The sequence below is a fragment of the Epargyreus clarus genome, unplaced genomic scaffold (assembly GCF_041222505.1).
Source record: "Epargyreus clarus isolate Ecla_fem2 unplaced genomic scaffold, WU_Ecla_fem_2.2 ptg000015l, whole genome shotgun sequence".
Lineage (NCBI taxonomy): Eukaryota > Metazoa > Arthropoda > Insecta > Lepidoptera > Hesperiidae > Epargyreus > Epargyreus clarus.
In genome coordinates this window covers 3,894,821-3,912,373 of record NW_027332223.1, presented here as the reverse complement: position 1 = coordinate 3,912,373, position 17,553 = coordinate 3,894,821, and the positions used below count along the sequence as shown (strand labels likewise).

Below are 17,553 nucleotides of genomic sequence, written 5' to 3'. Positions count from 1 at the left end.
TGTTTTAACTGTATTTTGTGTAAATTAAATTGTTGATTCGCTTTCGCTCGTGCTTAACACATTCACTCAAAGTATGCTACATGGAATAAGTTTACTTTTAAAATAATCATCTCATTTGTAAAATATTCATTTCAAGAATCTATTTTTGAATTCTGATAAATATTATCTTTATTCATACTGTTTGTTGATAAAGCACTTGACACTATTAGCTGTTTGTTAACATATAAAACTTTTGTATGAAAAATACTTAGAAATATTCTAACATGTTTTCAGGTGCAGTTCATGACGAGGGCATGGTAAAGAGTCCGAGCAATGTTTCAATGAATAGGAATCATAGTTCAGGAGATCTTCATATGAACGGAGATATTAATCATAAATGTAACACTCATTTTATGCGCAAAATACCGCCAGGAGCCGAAGCTTCAAATATTTTAGTTGGCGAAGTTGATTTCCTAGAGAAAACTTTATCAGCCTTTGTCAGACTTAAAACTGGTACAATAATGGGAGACTTGACTGAAGTGCCGGTACCAACTCGGTTTATGTTTGTGTTGCTAGGCCCACCCAACAGCAATTCAAGCTTCCATGAAATCGGCCGTGCAATGGCTACATTAATGTCTGACGAAATTTTCCATGAAGTTGCTTATAGAGCCAAGAAAAGAGACCATTTACTGGCTGGTATAGATGAATTCCTAGATGCTGTAACTGTTTTGCCTCCTGGGGAATGGGACCCTGCAATACGCATTGAACCACCAGCTGCCATTCCTTCTCAAGACCCAAGAAAACGTCCAAATGATAATAATCCAAAAGACGAGCCAGACGAGGAGGAAGAAGAACAAAGGCAACGAGAAGAGTCAGGTTTAGCTAGAAGTGGAAAATTGTTTGGAGGTTTGATAAATGACTTAAAACGAAAAAAGCCATGGTATTGGTCTGATTTCAAAGATGCTTTGGCATTACAGTGTATTGCATCATGGATATTTCTTTATTTCGCATGTCTGTCCCCAATAATTACCTTTGGTGGATTATTGGGTGAAGCGACTGGAAAAAATATGGCAGCCATGGAATCTTTAGTCTCAGGATTTGTATGCGGAATGGGATATGGTCTCTTTTCAGGACAACCCTTGACAATTTTAGGTTCAACCGGTCCTGTTTTGGTATTTGAAACAATTGTATTCGAATTCTGTAAACAAATCGGTTGGGATTACATGTCATTCAGATTTTGTATCGGAACTTGGACTACGATAATATTGATAGTATTGGTAGCGATCGATGCTAGTGCCCTGGTGTGCTATATTACAAGATTCACGGAGGAGAACTTTGCTACTTTGATAGCCTTTATATTCATATACAAGGTATGTAATAAATTCCCTTAATAAAAATATATTTATGAAGAAAATATAATAAAATTACAATTTCTTTCCAGGCAGTGGAAAATGTTATATCCATCGGGAAAAAATATCCTTTGAAGACACGGTCTGATGAAATTCTCAATTATGACTGCTACTGTTTGCCAAGTAATTACTCTAAACTTCCGGAGCAGTTTAATTGGACGTCTATGGACAGAACCTCGTGCCAGGTACTTCACTAATTGGTTTTTAATATCTGCCATGTGTGAGAGCAATGTAAACTCACGTCAATGAAATGAAGACAAAGTTATTTGCTAATGTATTTGTTTCAGTTATTAAATGGAACTCTATCCGGGCCCGCTTGCGATACAAAAGTTTACGTTCCTGATGTTTATTTGATGTCTATTATTCTATTCTTGGGCACGTTTACGATCTCTATAATACTGAAGGACTTCAAAAACTCCTTATTCTTCCCGTCGAAGGTAAGCTTTAAATTTCAAAAGTTACTTATAAGTATTGTTATAAAGATACTGAAAATTGAACTAATATATTACAATTTTGTATATTTATCAGGTCAGGTCAATCATAAGCGACTTCTCCGTGATAATTGCCATCTTATCGATGTCTTTTCTGGACTATAAAGTTGGAGTCAAAACTCCAAAATTGGAGGTTCCATCAGAGTTCAAACCAACTTTACCTTCAAGGAATTGGATTATAACACCATTCAACGGAAACCCGTTTTATTCGGCTTTGGTGGCTGTGTTACCAGCTTTATTAGGAACAATATTGATATTCATGGATCAACAGATTACAGCAGTTATTGTAAACCGCAAAGAGAATAAACTAAAGAAAGGATGCGGATACCACTTGGACCTATTTGTACTGGCAATCCTAATTCAAGTCTGCTCAGTTATGGGCCTACCATGGTTTGTAGCAGCCACCGTTTTAAGTATAAATCATGTAAACTCATTAAAAGTAGAGTCAGAATGCGCTGCTCCAGGAGAAAAGCCACAATTTTTGGGTGTGAGAGAACAGAGAGTTACGCACATTCTTATATTCTTAACTATTGGATGCTCAGTAGTATTGACTCCAGTTTTGAGAAATATACCAATGCCGGTTTTATTTGGAGTGTTCCTTTATATGGGAGTGGCATCTCTGAAAGGTCTTCAATTCTTTGACAGAATATTAATTATGTTTATGCCACAAAAGTATCAGCCGGATCACATGTTTCTTAGACAGGTGAGGTCGTTTCTTAAGACTATTATTACTTATATTTATTTGATATCTAATTCCGATCTTCTTTTAAAGGTTCCTATTCGTCGCGTGCACTTATTCACCCTTATACAATTGGCTTGCCTGGTCTGTTTATGGGTGATCAAATCGTTTTCAATGACATCAATTTTATTCCCACTGATGTTGGTAGTCATGATTGGGATCAGAAAGGCCTTGGATCTGTTCTTCACTAGGAGGGAAATGAAGATACTGGACGACGTTATGCCAGAAATAACAAAGCGCAATCAAGATGAGCTCCGGGAATTAGGCGATGCTGAGGTGGGATGGCATGCGAAACTATCACGTCTTTGCGGTTGGAACTGATCAGACATCATTTCCGGCAAACCATATTTTCGTTCCTTCGTCATCCTGCCACATAAACGTGTAGTCACTGTTCTGTTATTCATGTATTGTTGATCTGGTAATAAACTCAGTATTTCGTTGATGTTCAACCGTATTTTATTTTGCCGATCATCAATTATCCTCTCTGCTGTGAATGTAATTGGTGCTATTATTTTAAAATCAATGTACAAATGTAAGTAGATGTTGAAGTGTAAATAGTTTCACATCATTTTCACGTAGCACTTTTGCACTGTAAATTGAAGTGTAGATGTGTTAGCTTGTAAAGACAATTCTTAAGCTATTCCATTCTAGGACACCAACAACAAAAACAACCCACCAGCGTACCAAGAAAATTTACAAATTCCCTTAATTAACGGTAACATCATGAATATACCTCTGACATCAATAAATATCTCAGAGGAGGTTAACAAAACTGGGATTTGGAAGCAGGTTAATAATAGTAATACAGTTGTAAATCGGAGCGAACCAAAGGATCCCAAAGCAAAAAGTGGAAAGAAAAAGTAAGTATAAAGTGTTCAAGCTAGAACGATTCAAATCAAGACATTTGGTACATTACCGACCAATAGAATTTAAGCACTAGCTGTAGTAAAAAGAGCACTTATCAAAAATTGAAACTAAATTTCTTTCCAGCATTAAACACAAGAAACTGATATCAAAAACTGCACAATCGGAGATTGAGCGCAGGCTGTCCACAATGGAAGAAGCAGAGGAAGACGATCCATCAATGAAGGTGTGCGTCAATGACACGAAGTTCTGAGTCGCGCATGTTGGCCTCACGTCTTATAGCCATGAGGATACCGCATGGACGCATGGCACGGTACCCCACCAAACAACGTGCATGAAGTTAAGCATACCCTTTTAGCACTAGCCCACTTGGTGTAGCCACTAATTTTAATTAATTCAAAGTGTGCCAACCACAGCGCCCACAACAAATTCATGATAAAGTCGGGAAAGTAAATATAGACCAAAATAAATGAAAGTATAATAATATTGTCGCTGTTGTTGAGTACGCTACAATAGTTATTTTTGTCTGTAACATTATGTCGAATTTACAACATGTACTTAGGCATAAATTTGAATAATATTAAGGAAACACTTTGAAGATGTGCCAAACATAATACAGGTATATGGAAAAGGTGTAGGTACTAGGAAAAGCCATGCGGATGTAAATATAAGTCGACAATTATTTAAATTTGTAGATTTTGAAAATTATAGATGCATATAACTTGTAGGTATATGTGTAACAACTATATATAGAATAGTAATTATTTATTTCGTCAATTTAATATTTTGAAGAACGATAGCATACTCTTTTAAATTGTGAAAAAAATAGGTAATATTCAATAATTAACTGTTTTAAATAATATAAAATCTATATCCTGGTTTACAATTTCTATTGTCTTTGAATCGTTCTTCAAATTCTAGTGATATAATTACTTACCTATCTGTATATAGTTTTAATTTATTAGGTATTTTTATGTTATATATGGTATTTTTTCATTTGTTTAGATGGTCTCTACACATAAGTTTTGTTTTAGCTTTATTGCTTTAACTGTCTCGTACTTATGAGTCTTAACCTCCAATTTTCTAATCTTTTTACTGAAAATTTTGTTTATTAGTACATTTATAAATATTCCATACATAAATAATATTAATAAATGCATGAAATTCACTTCGATATTCCGCATGTTTTAGTCGTAATAAGTAGGTATATGTATTTATGTGATTATTTGTAAATTTTAGTTTTCAACGCCATCTGGGTGATTTTCAGACCGACCTCTTAAGGCACAAGGACTCTCGGAACAGCTGTAAAAAGATTGATGGTAGGAAAAACAGCACATCTGCTGAAACTTCGGTCTAAGCTTTGAAAAATTAGTATTACTCAATGTATTAAATATAGAGCACTTAAGTCACAACTAAGTAACATAAGTTTTGTTAAGTGTTTAAGTTTGGTGATTTTTTTTATTTTTTTAACTTAATCCTACTATACTTCACAACAGATGATTTTAATCTGTTTTTGTTTTTAAGAAACTGATCACTTTTATTTAGGAAATTTTGAATTATTACCCTTTACTGTGTTAATCATTTAATTATTATTATATTTAGAGTAACCTACCAAGTTAGAAAATAAAATAGACCTTATTTATCCCTTTTATATGTAAGTTGTCTTATATTATAGAAGTAATAAGATATATGGTAATTTAAGTGTAGTGAAGTTACACTGGTTATAATAATTCATCATAATTATAGTTAAGGATACTGTAGATACTGAAAATTGTCGGAATCTTTGAGCCTACTCATTAAATAGGTTAGATGCAGACCTGTATCCAAATGTCTGTGGTTACATTCGTGGGTGAGTTGTGATTGAATTCAATTACTTTAGAATATATATATAGATAGGTAGTAAGCATAATATACTGGCACAAATGGTAGAATGTTAGGGACTGAGTAATCTAATGTAAATATGTAGTAAATACTTTTGAACTTTGAAGAATATTAGCAAATGCCTACTCTCTACAGTAACAGTGGTGGGTTTATGACGTCGGAGGTCCGGAAATGTAGTGAGGCCCCCAGTCTAAGAATTTGACCCAACTGTAAAAGCTTTTACGAATATCTACAAGGGAATTTGTAGATATTTGGAGACCCCCGGGACCAGAGGCCTGGGGCGGACCGCCATTAATCAGCTCATGAAAATGATAACACGGAAGACAATTTGTTCTCTGGTTTCTCACAGATCCCCGAGAGTTAAATACTTATACTTAGAACTGTGTAATATAAATCTGTTAGATAAGACCACAGCAGCAAGCCCTGCTGATACTCCTTTAGCGTAATGTGCAAATGTAATTAGATATTCGATCTGCAAAGAAATTGCATCATATAACTAATAACTACTTTTAAATACCAAGAAATTTTGTTTATGTATATGATGTAATAGATACGTAACATATGTATTTCCAATTTAGTTTTTAATTTTTTAAACAATTTATCTATCAACTAACTTTATTTTAAAATACGCGTAATTAGGTATATTTTGTTTGCAATTTCTTACTATAATTTAGATTACCTATCTAGATATAAAGCGTGTTATTAATGTCTAATATATTGTGTGTTGTGATAACATTAAGTGTGTGTGAAGAATATTTTCAGTATATTATAACAAGTATCAACATCAACCCAAAATATTAATATTGAAAGTGTAGTTAAAATATTACATCGTTGTAGTTTAAGTATCCCGTAGTAGATAATGTATTACTAAAACTAGTGCCAATAGAAACGCATAGGATTTAAATTTGTATGTAAAAATAAGTTTATAATGTACTAGTTGTTTTTCACACCTACCTAATTACACCTGTAATAATAGATTCGCCCGTTAAACTATGCTAGAATTTTGGTGAGGAAATAATTTTTGAAGTATGAATTTCCTAACCCATTTTTCAAGATCTATGATGACCCCAAATTTATGATTTGGTCCAGAAAATAAAAATAAGGTTTAATCCTATGACTATAATAATATGTAGAAACATATGTATCTAATTAAAAAAAAACTTGAAATCAGCATAAATTGGAAAATAATATCTAAAATAAATCTTTTGGTTTGATTAGTCAGCAAGCCAGAATTGATTGAGGTTAAAGTGCTGAGTAGCTGTCAAGTTACACGTTTAATAGGATGATTCTACATATTTCCCATTCTAAGACAGAGAGTAAAAAAATATTTAGTGACACTCTATAATTATAATACGTATGGTATACCAATGTATATAATCCCATGTTTTTCTTAAGACATAACAATTGTACAAACGCAATAAGCGAATTTCTGTTTTCGTGATAAACACGTAGATATTTCAATTATTTTAGTGCCTATATAACATAATAGACTTACGCATTTGATAAGACCCTTTTTAGTAGTCGTAAAATGTTTGTAAAACGTAGAAAAATATACACTGTCAATATTAAACCTATAGCATTATAGCATTCCTTCTGATTTATTTATACAAGTTTTAGGAAACTTGAAATAGTACCGTCTTATCTTAGATTTTTTATGAAATTGCTGTAGAAAACGAGCATAGAATCCATCTGGTAGTAAGTGGTCAGTGCTAACCATAATATTTAAATTGAAATCCTATACTGATGCGTTCAAATATACCTCGTATTCTACGTCAGTAGGATAATATATCTATGTTCGTATTACTACGCCCTTCGAACACAGTAGCGCTTGACACTGATTTTTAACCGACTTCAAAAAGGAGGTGGTTATCAATTCGGCCGGTATCTTTTTTTTTTTTTTTTTATAAAGCAGTAATGGCACTAGTGCGTCTTGCTACAGGTAGGTCTAATCTTTAGAGTTTCTATTGATATTATTAGTGTCAACGTTCCACACTTTTATGTCGCTTTCCACACTCATAACCTACCCAAGTTCGCATTCAAAAGCATGTGTGTGTTGGCGACAAAACTGCCACTTGATACTTGCGCATATCAAAATTTAGAGCTAAAACTTGTTTATTGAAATAAACTGTAAAGTCAAATTCTATTTTTACTTGTACCTTTGTAATTAACCATTTTATTCAAATTTCAGAAATAATTTTAGTGTAGAAACTTGTGAAATGTTAATCACACGGTAAATAAACTCGTCCTATGCACCTTTATAGTCATTTATCCGTAATTTTGAACTTGTTACAATTTCATAATGTATGTAAATTTGATATAAAGCTTGGAACAGATTACCATAATCGCCTTACCGAAATAGATTTAGTACTAAAAAAATATTGTCTTTAGGCAAAAAAAATAGTTTATTTACTGTAATTACAAAGTTGTGCCACAGTTTATGCAATAGATTGAGAAATTCAGCCATAACATTTTTTTTCTATATCTTTAAGTCGTAAATCTGTTTCAAGCATAATATTACCTACGTAGGTTTTCAAATTAACTTGTTCTGACTATTTACTTACACTATAAGTACACGCATAACTATTACTTAAGTAGTTATTCTTGTGGCAACGTAGTAAGTGTTTAACCCGAGTCTAACAAGGCATTGATATAAAATATTACGTGAATGTGAATATAATCAATTATAAGTGTACCTGGGATATGTTTGTTATACGGATTTGTATTGTCTCGAGGAGTGGAATGTTATGAATAAACGGAATTTTCTTTATATATCGCTGTTTCAGTTCTTAATATCTAATATACCTACCTTCCTATTTTTTTTTTACCTTTCTTCCCTTCCTTAATTGTGAGTTTTTATAATATTACATTTTATAAGTATATTTCTGTATAAATACAATTATAAAACCAAACTTTCTATGATTTATATATAGCTGTTCAACATAATTTCTTTGTGTATAGTTAGAGAATACGAAACTGGCTAGTATCTATATAGATAAAATGGCTAATTGTTATTAAAATGTAATACTAATATTGACCCACACTCTTACAATCTCTCAACGATACACAAACAAAAAAAATAACCAAAAAGTGGATTTAAATTAGCAGAAAAAAAAACAAATTATATATATTTGGCTACTTACTTATATTACTTTATCAATATACCTTACATTACAATTAAAACATAATTACATACTTAAATAAATTATCTAGGCGTTTAGTTCTTCTTTTTCTTTTGGTCTGGGAGTATACCCATTTCCTCTTGATACCTTCGGATGAGTTGCTCTTGTACTTCTGGTAAGCAGGGGGAGTAACGGCTGTATTCCATGGTGAACTCACCCTTACCTTGGGTCATTGATCTGAAACAATATAAAAATCTTTACATTTATTCTTATTATGAACTCTTGCTATTAAACAATATGACAAACATACAACATAGAAAAAACAATGTCGCAAAAACTAATGCAGTGTTAAATTGTTAATACTGTACAAGTCATAATTGAATTTTAATTAATTTATATAACCTATAATATTTGCTATTATATGACATCATAACTGGACAAGGCCTCCACATTACACTATGCTGTTCTAATCAGAATTAAAGAACTGCTAGCGGTCATCAATAAGACCGCATATATTATGATGTAAGTTGATTTTATCGATCATTCACATTACTTTAGTAGAAGTATCTCATAAGTCTACAGTGCACTTGATGGTGTCTGCTATAGCCAGTAGATATTTGTTATCAACCCCAAATAGATTCCTACTTGAGGTTGGCCACAGATGCGTTACAAGGTCTGGGAACTATGTTGAAATGCTTCAGATAAATGTCTCCTATGGGAGAATGTATTATGACCTTCTTGCAGAAGACTTGACAGAAAACAGCAGCGCTTTACAGTGCTATTATTCCGGCTAATGCCTCCGGAGTCAAACCACACAGAGTTCTATTACATTTGTAGGGACACAAACGAATCAAGTGCAATGTGCATGGTGAGCAATGGCGCTCGTATTCGCTTGGTTCGTGGGAACACTGTGTTACTAGTCTGCTCCCCGACCCCGAAACATAAACCTGTATCTTGAGTAGCTAAATAAGTGTCGTAAAAATTTTACATCTTTAAATTAAATTCAACTAATTTACTCCTAATTTAAACTCATATATATTGGCCTACACCTTCAAAATTCCTCAATATAGTTGATCCACAAAGTATTGTAACACCTTCAAAACTACTCAATATACTCTCCCCCACTCACCTCAGCTCCCCGGCGTACCCAAACATGTTGTTAAGCGGCACCTCCGCGTACACAGTGGCCCAGCCCTCCGCGCCCTCAGTACCGGTGACGATGCCGCTTCGCTTGTTGAGCTGCCCGATCACCGCGCCCAGACTCTCCTCCGGTGTCGTCACCTCCACGAACATTATTGGTTCTAAGATCTGCCAGGCGCCGTCTTCGAACACTGCGGACGGGGCACAATTTATAAGAGCAACTATACAGACTTGTGTTTTAGGGTTCCATACCCAAACAGTAAGAATGGAACCCTATTACTAAGCCTTGCTGTCTGTCCATCTGTCCATATGTTACAGGGCTCAGTAAAGTGACACACTTGACATTTTTACAGTTGGTGTTAAGATGAATAAAAATTGCACAATAATATATGGGGGTCGCTATTTTCACAATGAATTTACTACTATGGCTACTATATAATAAAATATTAAAAATAAAAATTTGGTAATATGAAACATGTGCAAGTTCACTTGGTCAATTATTGTATATTTTGTAGTGGCTCTAATGAAGAAGAACAGTGGTACAGTCCACGTAAAACTGCTAGTCCGCTCTGAATATAGAAATGAACCGCGTCGCCATAGCAAATTGTATGACTACACCTGCTCGTAACAACTTCAAAGTGGACTAGCAGTTTTGCGCGAACTATACCACAAATTACTCCATAACTTCTTAATAACAAGATAAATAAAATTGCAGTAATATTCAGAATTTACTCAGCAAACCTTTATAAAATTTTCTACTTTCATAAACAGAAACTATGACAACCATTTTAATATTTAAATAAAACTATTCAAAAAGAGGGAATATCATAAATACCATAATAATTATGAAATTTACTTTTACAACTTAATTATAAAAAAACTACAAAGGCTTACATACCTTCTTTGACAGCCCCCTTAGCAGCTAAGAAGAACGCAAGCTCGCTCGAATCCACAATATGGTGGGCACCGTCTTGAAGGCGGAACTTGACTCCAGAGATCTTGTGCCCGGAGAGGTAGCCCTTCTGACACGTGTCCACAAAGCCCCGCTCTACGCCGGGCACGAACTGCTTCGGCACGTTTGTACCTATGGTCTCGTCCACGAATTCTAGCACTGAAATAAAAGTTATTCATTATAATTGCATGTTTCTTTCTTATAATGTTTAAATACTTAATTACTTTACAGACTTTCCAACAAATAGCATTAATAAAATCTATGGAAATTGTGAAAAAAGAAGAACTAATAAGAAATAGCGAGAAATGTCTGACATTGTAAAAATTGCAATTGTATACTTGATAAAAAAAAATGTACAATTTAATTTAAAAAAAAAATATTTTCCTAGGCCTAGACCTATTTCCTAGGAAAGAGGACAACGTTATTTTGAAAAAAAAGACTTATAGTATTGAGCCATAGACTAATGTCGCTTATAGAGTCAAAATAAATTGCAAACTAAAGGATTGAACTATAAAAAAAATTACATTCACATACTACACTTATAATAAAACTAAGTATTGGATATTATTTGTATCAATCTTACCAGTATTTTGTTGTGGTGGCAACGGCTCCATTATGCCCGTGACTCTGGCGAATTGGCCAGCACCGCCAGACTGTTTCTTGTGCAAGTAATCGAATGAACACGGCGACATCATTGTTTCTCTGGAAGTATTATGCGGAAATGCAATAACTAATCTATACATATAAATAAAATCGGAGTGTCTGTTTTTAATATTGAAATAACCGCTTTTTACTACATGTATATGAATATATATACGGTACATACTCCAAAATAACATTTTTTACAAACTTTTGTCTGTCTGTCTGTCTGTTTGTTTTGGCTAATCTCTGAAATGGCTGGACCGGTTTGGCGGGACTTTTATTGTCAGGTAGCTGATGTAATAAGGAGTAACTTAGGCTACTTATATTTTAGAACTAGCTGCGCCAAGATGTTTCATCCGCGTTAGTATTACTTTTTAACGCGGGTAAAACCGCGGGGCACAGCTAGTATGTTATAAAAATACACACAGTCACAGCCCCACGCTGGTATTCCCTGTGACATGGGTGCTTTGAACACACAAAGACGTGTACACATTACACAAAAACCCGGAAAATATATCGAAAATCGAAGAACACGGAAATCTTTAAGCGTTAGACCGATATTGTGACTGCTCCGCCATGTGATTCATTAAAATATGTCATAGAGTAAAAACATCAATACATCTAATCTTACCTACATCTAGTTCTTAAACATTTATGTATATATGTAATTGAATGTATATTTACACATTTATTTTATCATATACAAGCCAAACAAATATCTCAATAGTACATTACGATTAGCACCCGAGCACAGTGAGTTTATACTATGAGGATAGTCTATTGATTTTCATATGGTGTAAAAAACGGCTATTTAGGATACGGAAAAACGTGGCTTATATGCGGGTTTATACCAAAGTATAGTGTTTGTCAAAACAAAGACCGGGTGCGGTGATCATGCCCGGGGTGCGGCCGTGCTCAAATCGGAACTTGTATATGTACAAGATATTTAGAAAACTTCAATAGCGTGATGCAGAATACTCGTGGCGCCATCTCCTATCGAGTAGCGGGAAGTCGCCACAAATTACAGAGTGCTATAAAAATGTTTTATGTTGCTATATAACAAAGCTTACCTGAACGCAACTTTAGGTTTTCCTAATTCCACCGGGCAGTTGTACTCTCTCTCCATTCTCTGAGCATAGATTTCCAAGTGGAGCTCACCCATACCCGACACAATGGTTTCCTTGTTGTCGCCATCGTAGAGGAAGTGGAATGTTGGATCTTCTTTCGTGAACCTGATGATTAAAGGTTGAATTGCAGGTTGGTGAAAGAATAATATAAAATATTTTAGAATTATATCCGAGAATAGTTTAGGGTACTATAGTCTACACTGACTAAGTGCATTTTTCATACACCATTTAGAACATTTTGGAAAAGTCCCAGGTTTCCACACAATATCTTGGCTTACCATTGAAGCAATCAAGCAATTTCTTTATAATACAACACTACTCTTCTAACAATTACGACAGCAAACTAAAATATTACTAGTTAGGTTGTCTTTCTTTAATATTGTCTGCATACAAAAGTGCACACTTCATCAGACTTTGTAAATTTAAGTCTTAGATTTTGTTGGTGTAATCTTGACCTTTTAACATCATATGCACTTCATCATTAAATTACCACTTTAATAATAATAAATAAATAAACACTTTCTACACTCACAGCCCCACACTAGGATTCCCTGTGTCGTGGGTGCCATGGACACACACATAGACAAATACACAAACACCCAGACCCAGAAACAGAAATCTAAATTCATCATTTAGATATCTGTCTGGCCGGGGATCGAACCCGGGACCCTTTGCGCGTCAGACCGGTATAGTGACCGCCCCGCCACGCGGGCGTTAATAACATTATAAGAAGTTAAACTACATGCTAAACATTACCTCGCAACAGCTTTAGAGAAGTTATCCCTATCCTTATTATTCTTTGGCTTGATAGACATGGATACCACTGGGTCTGGCACATGTATGGATTCCATCGACAGGTTTAGCTTGCCGTCGTTGACGAATGTGTCTCCGGACGCGCAATCAACACCGAACAACGCGAAAATATCGCCTGCTAGAACCTCGTTCACTTCCTCCATGTTGCTTGAGTGCATTCTGACTAGGCGGGAAACTTTGACCTGGAATTTATCACACATTGAATTATGATGAAATCTTTTTTAGCCCGAAAACCCACTGGTAAAGGTAATTTCGGGTGCACCCACGACTAAAGTTTTCATAGAAATAATTGTAAATTTCATTACTTTCGGAGAGCAATGGTACAGTAACAGTAAGGTAAGTAATACCAAAGAAAACATTAATATTATCTTTGATTCTTCATGAAGTACATTCAAAAATTACATTAATAAATAATCCAGAACAGGAAATGCTTCATGTTAAGCCAAGGATTTTATGCATACAGAATAGACGTCTAGACATTATGATGTATTATGATTATATCAATCAAATTTTGAAAAATGCTAGGCATAAATGGCAGTACTCTTAAACTGATATGTATTCAAATTAAAAAGTAGATACATTCAAATGACAACTCACTTTTTTACCAGTTCTAGCGTTGTAGATATTGTCGCCACGTTTGATCATGCCCTGGTAGCATCGCAAATACGTCAGCTGTCCAAACTTGCTTAATTCTAGCTTAAAAGCCAACCCCACGAAAGGCTTAGCATCATTTCTTGCTGGGTCCAAGAATATTTTCTCCCCTTCAGACCCTACTTTCTCATTTATCAAAGCTGTGTTTTCTACCTCTCCGGGATGTGGTAGATATTCTAAAACAGCGTCTAATAAGGGTTGGACTCCCTTGTTTTTTAACGCGGTACCTAGAAGCACAGGGGTGAAGGCACGTTTTAAAGTTGTGCGGCGTACCGCTTGCTTCAATTCAGGTATGGTTGGTGTCTTCTCTTCGAGGAATATTTCTCCTGAAATATAAATAATAGCATTTATAAATGCACTTGTTTATTAAAATAAGTTTGTAAACAAATACTTTAAAAAACAATAAACATAAATAATAATTGGAACAAACATTAGATCTATGGGTAAGTTGTTCTATGTATATACGTTAATTAAACATATATTAATTTTACGGAGTTTCATTGAAAAATATGTATTACGTTGACAAACTATTTAGCACAGCAGTCACTATACTCTGGCAATTCCAAATTTGATTACCAGACCGACATTGAAGTTTTATCATCAATATTCTGTTTAGCCCGCTCCACATTCTCGCGAGAATTTGGAGCAAAACCCGAGAAAAACCCGATTCGTATTGGCTCCACATTCTCGTCTCTCGTGCTTTTTTCGCGCGCGCGCGTAAATGTAGAGCGGGCTTTTCAAGATATTTGTTGTTTTTGTGTGGGTGAATGGAAGACTGTATCCATGACACAGGAAAATGATATTTTGGATAAAATGACCATGTTCTTACCTAATGATTCATCAACATTAGACAGGTGTTCAATCAACTCATGCCTCCTGTCCTTCACTTCAGCTCTTCTGTCCTGTGGAACCTCATCATACCGAACTTTTTCACCATAATCACCATCAAAGTATATAGCTTTCTCTTCAATAAGGTCTATAATCCCTTGACACTCCTTCTCTAAACCCATCGGTAAATGTACAAAGGCAGCATTGTGATTCAATTTTGATCTCATTTGTTTTAAAACTCTGAAAAGTTATAGTTAAAATATTTACTGTTAAATACAGTATTACAGTATGAAACAAAGCAAGGATTATTTTAAAATGTAAAATGTACGTTATTCAGTAATAAGGAAAATAAGGAAAAAATAATAATGAGAAGATCATTTTATCTAACCTAGTACAATTGAAGCTCAGAAACTGAAAAATATCATCATATGGTTTATAACTAGTTTACATAGTAATTAGATATAACAAGAGAAAAGGCTGATTAAATAACTGTCAGAATTGGTTGCAATGACCACAGAAACTCAACCTTACCCTAATACCTAGTAATAATTATACTCAAGAAATATGTAGTACCAACCTCTCGGGATTCGCACCTAATCTATCCAACTTATTGATAAACGCCAGACAGGGTACATTGTATCTCTTCATCTGGCGGTTGACAGTCAAAGTCTGACTCTGGACACCCCCCACAGCACACAGCACCAAAACAGCTCCATCCAGAACCCTCAACGCTCTCTCCACTTCCACGGTAAAGTCGACGTGGCCTGGTGTGTCGATGATGTTGATGTTGTGGTCCTTCCATATTGTGTAGGTGGCTGCTGACTGGATAGTGATTCCTCTCTGCCTCTCGAGTTCCATAGAGTCCATCACAGCACCTACGTTGTCTTTGCCTTTAACCTGAAATTAAGTTATAAAAATATGTTTTGGTATGGCATTTAGATACTTAGACAATCACTCTTAAAATAATCTTAATTAATAGAGTAATTTAATTAGTCAATTGTGAATTTCAATTCTATGTTAATACATAGATTCTATATATTAAATTATAAATATTATAAATTACATTCAGAATTATAATTACAAATTAAATTCACAATTGACATGTTTTCCTAGCAGGGAATAGAAGCCTACACATAACACTAGTATTGTAAATTCTAACCATTCTGCCAAGTGGGTCTAGAAAATGAAGCGTTAAATTCTAAAGGATTCTCTGTAATTACATTGCAGTATTGCTTATGAAACAAAAACATACCTCATGCATTTGATCAATTCTTCCTGTGTAGAACAATATTCGCTCTGTCAGTGTGGTTTTACCAGAATCAATATGGGCGGATATGCCGATGTTTCTGATCCTCTCCAGAGGCTTGTGTTCGGCATATTTCACGTGGGATGAGAATGACTGGAATTATAACAATAAATAACTTTAGCACTCATATCTATTGTAAGGTACACAATTTACGCAATTACTTATATTCTCACAATTCCTGTACTTCTATATTACATAAACAAGTCATGCCGTTAATGCCATTAACGTATATAATAACATTAATACATATTATAACTAAATTACGTAAAATACTTCGAAATGGTATTATCACAAAATTTACCTCCACTCTAATTGAGGTGGACTTTTTCGCTATTTTCGACAATCTTCCTATTCTTATTATATTAAACAGAGTCATTTTGACTTTATAAATACAGGATTAATTAATAAAATGTATGGAATAAAGTTGGAATCTAGAATATTTAGGTTAGGTTAGGCTGTCACTGTCATAATCACAAGGCCGGGGCTGCGTTTTGTTTGTCCTCCTATAACTAGTTAAGTAACATAGTTCTGTTTATTATCAATATATATTTTATGTTAATTAAGTAAAAACATAGTATTTTAACAGCCTCAAAAGTAAATTAAGTTTATAAAAATATCTTGTTTTATTTATTAAGATACATTTTCATTTTCATAGACAAGTTTCCAAAAAAATATAAATAGCAAATTGGCAACACTACAGTCTATAGCATAGACAGGTGTACAAAATTCGTCAGTTTCGTTTTAGTTCAAAAGAATATGGCCGTGTTGGGGCCAAGTGCGAATGTAAATATGAACGGGCACAATAATATCCATAGTCAATTAACGAAGTCTTTGGAAAGAATTTTGGAAGATGCGTATTTAAGTGGTGAATTAAAATTGAGCGGACGAAAGTTGCGCGAGTTTCCGAAACCAGTGAAATTTGATTTGAGTGATACGGTCGTTGCTGGTAAGTCTGATTTATAAATAAAACCGGGTGCATTTATATGCAATACATGTTTAAATTTTTATTTTGGGTGCGTTTTATGTTATCGTGTAAGTGTGTCAGAGTGCGCTAGAGAGTTTGTGTTATTTTTGTTTACGTACCGGCTTTCCGTGTTGACTTTGAATCTATCTATAGTAGGCTATACAGATTAGATTACAATTACACAGATCGATCGGTACAGATAACTTAAACTCGATAAACAGTTCCAAAAGCTTTTATCACACCTCGTTATTTTTTATGTGACTGCTTTTTGCAAAGATAATATTATCATGCCCTATTTTTTGTCGACTTCTTATGTTAAGTAATACGTTTCGTTGTTATTTTTTGTCCGGCATTCCGATTTCGGGGATTCTTATTAGTTGATGTGTAATAAATTGTGTGATGAAGGTACCCTAAAATTAACAATTGCTTATCTACCAACAGAAATAACGTCATTGAAATATGCGGAACGTAGTGAAACTGTATTTTATCTATACCTAGAGGTTTCAGGAAACTATTAAAAAAAAAAGAATATTTAATTACTTTACTTAATAATGGTTATTATTATTTTACAAAAATGTAATATCTCTTGAGATAATATCAATACTACGTAATTGCAAATGTGCTTAAATATTTTCAAAAATGATTGGG

General features: G+C 34.2%; 3 protein-coding genes across 19 annotated transcripts in view; 2 read left to right on the top strand and 1 right to left on the bottom strand.

Annotated features, from left to right (window-relative positions):
- Positions 1–6,014, top strand: part of Ndae1 (Na[+]-driven anion exchanger 1) — a 75,837-nt gene extending 69,823 nt beyond the window's left edge. For 9 of the 13 annotated variants that reach the window (XM_073080727.1, XM_073080726.1, XM_073080735.1 and 6 more), the window contains 8 exons: positions 274–1,349; positions 1,421–1,573; positions 1,676–1,825; positions 1,917–2,582; positions 2,652–2,894; positions 3,270–3,478; positions 3,609–3,708; positions 4,750–6,014. In XM_073080727.1, the coding sequence (XP_072936828.1) occupies positions 274–1,349; positions 1,421–1,573; positions 1,676–1,825; positions 1,917–2,582; positions 2,652–2,894; positions 3,270–3,478; positions 3,609–3,708; positions 4,750–4,839 (2,687 nt within the window). In that variant the 3' untranslated portion in view covers positions 4,840–6,014. Of the gene's footprint in view, positions 1–273; positions 1,350–1,420; positions 1,574–1,675; positions 1,826–1,916; positions 2,583–2,651; positions 3,068–3,269; positions 3,479–3,608; positions 3,712–4,721 lie in introns of those variants that run through there. The other 4 variants (XM_073080738.1, XM_073080736.1, XM_073080729.1 and 1 more) reach the window with 3 other exon arrangements.
- A 2,467-nt stretch (positions 6,015–8,481) lies between these two features.
- On the bottom strand, positions 8,482–16,399 carry mEFG1 (mitochondrial translation elongation factor G 1). Its single transcript, XM_073080562.1, has 11 exons — positions 16,243–16,399; positions 15,888–16,034; positions 15,213–15,532; positions 14,637–14,875; positions 13,754–14,133; positions 13,100–13,338; positions 12,287–12,448; positions 11,158–11,276; positions 10,521–10,733; positions 9,612–9,813; positions 8,482–8,719 (listed from the first exon to the last, which is right to left on the bottom strand). The coding sequence occupies exons 1-11, from the start codon at positions 16,315–16,317 to the stop codon at positions 8,578–8,580; spliced, it is 2,238 nt and encodes a 745-aa protein (XP_072936663.1). The 5' UTR covers positions 16,318–16,399; the 3' UTR covers positions 8,482–8,577.
- A 263-nt stretch (positions 16,400–16,662) lies between these two features.
- The window catches only part of Lrch (Leucine-rich-repeats and calponin homology domain protein), a 62,714-nt gene continuing 61,823 nt past the window's right edge, over positions 16,663–17,553 (top strand). For all 5 annotated transcript variants that reach the window (XM_073081169.1, XM_073081168.1, XM_073081166.1 and 2 more), the window contains exon 1: positions 16,663–16,887. In XM_073081169.1, coding sequence (XP_072937270.1) covers positions 16,698–16,887 — 190 coding nt within the window. In that variant the 5' untranslated portion in view covers positions 16,663–16,697. The remainder of the gene's footprint in view (positions 16,888–17,553) is intronic.

Coding starts and splice junctions, on each gene's coding strand:
- mEFG1 (XM_073080562.1), bottom strand. CDS start 16,317: ATGACTCTGTTTAATATAATAAGAATAGGAAGATTGTCGAAAATAGCG. Junction 13,339..13,753: donor ACGCTAGAACTGGTAAAAAA/GTGAGTTGTCAT, acceptor GATAAATTCCAG/GTCAAAGTTTCCCGCCTAGT. Junction 11,277..12,286: donor AAACCTAAAGTTGCGTTCAG/GTAAGCTTTGTT, acceptor TAATACTTCCAG/AGAAACAATGATGTCGCCGT.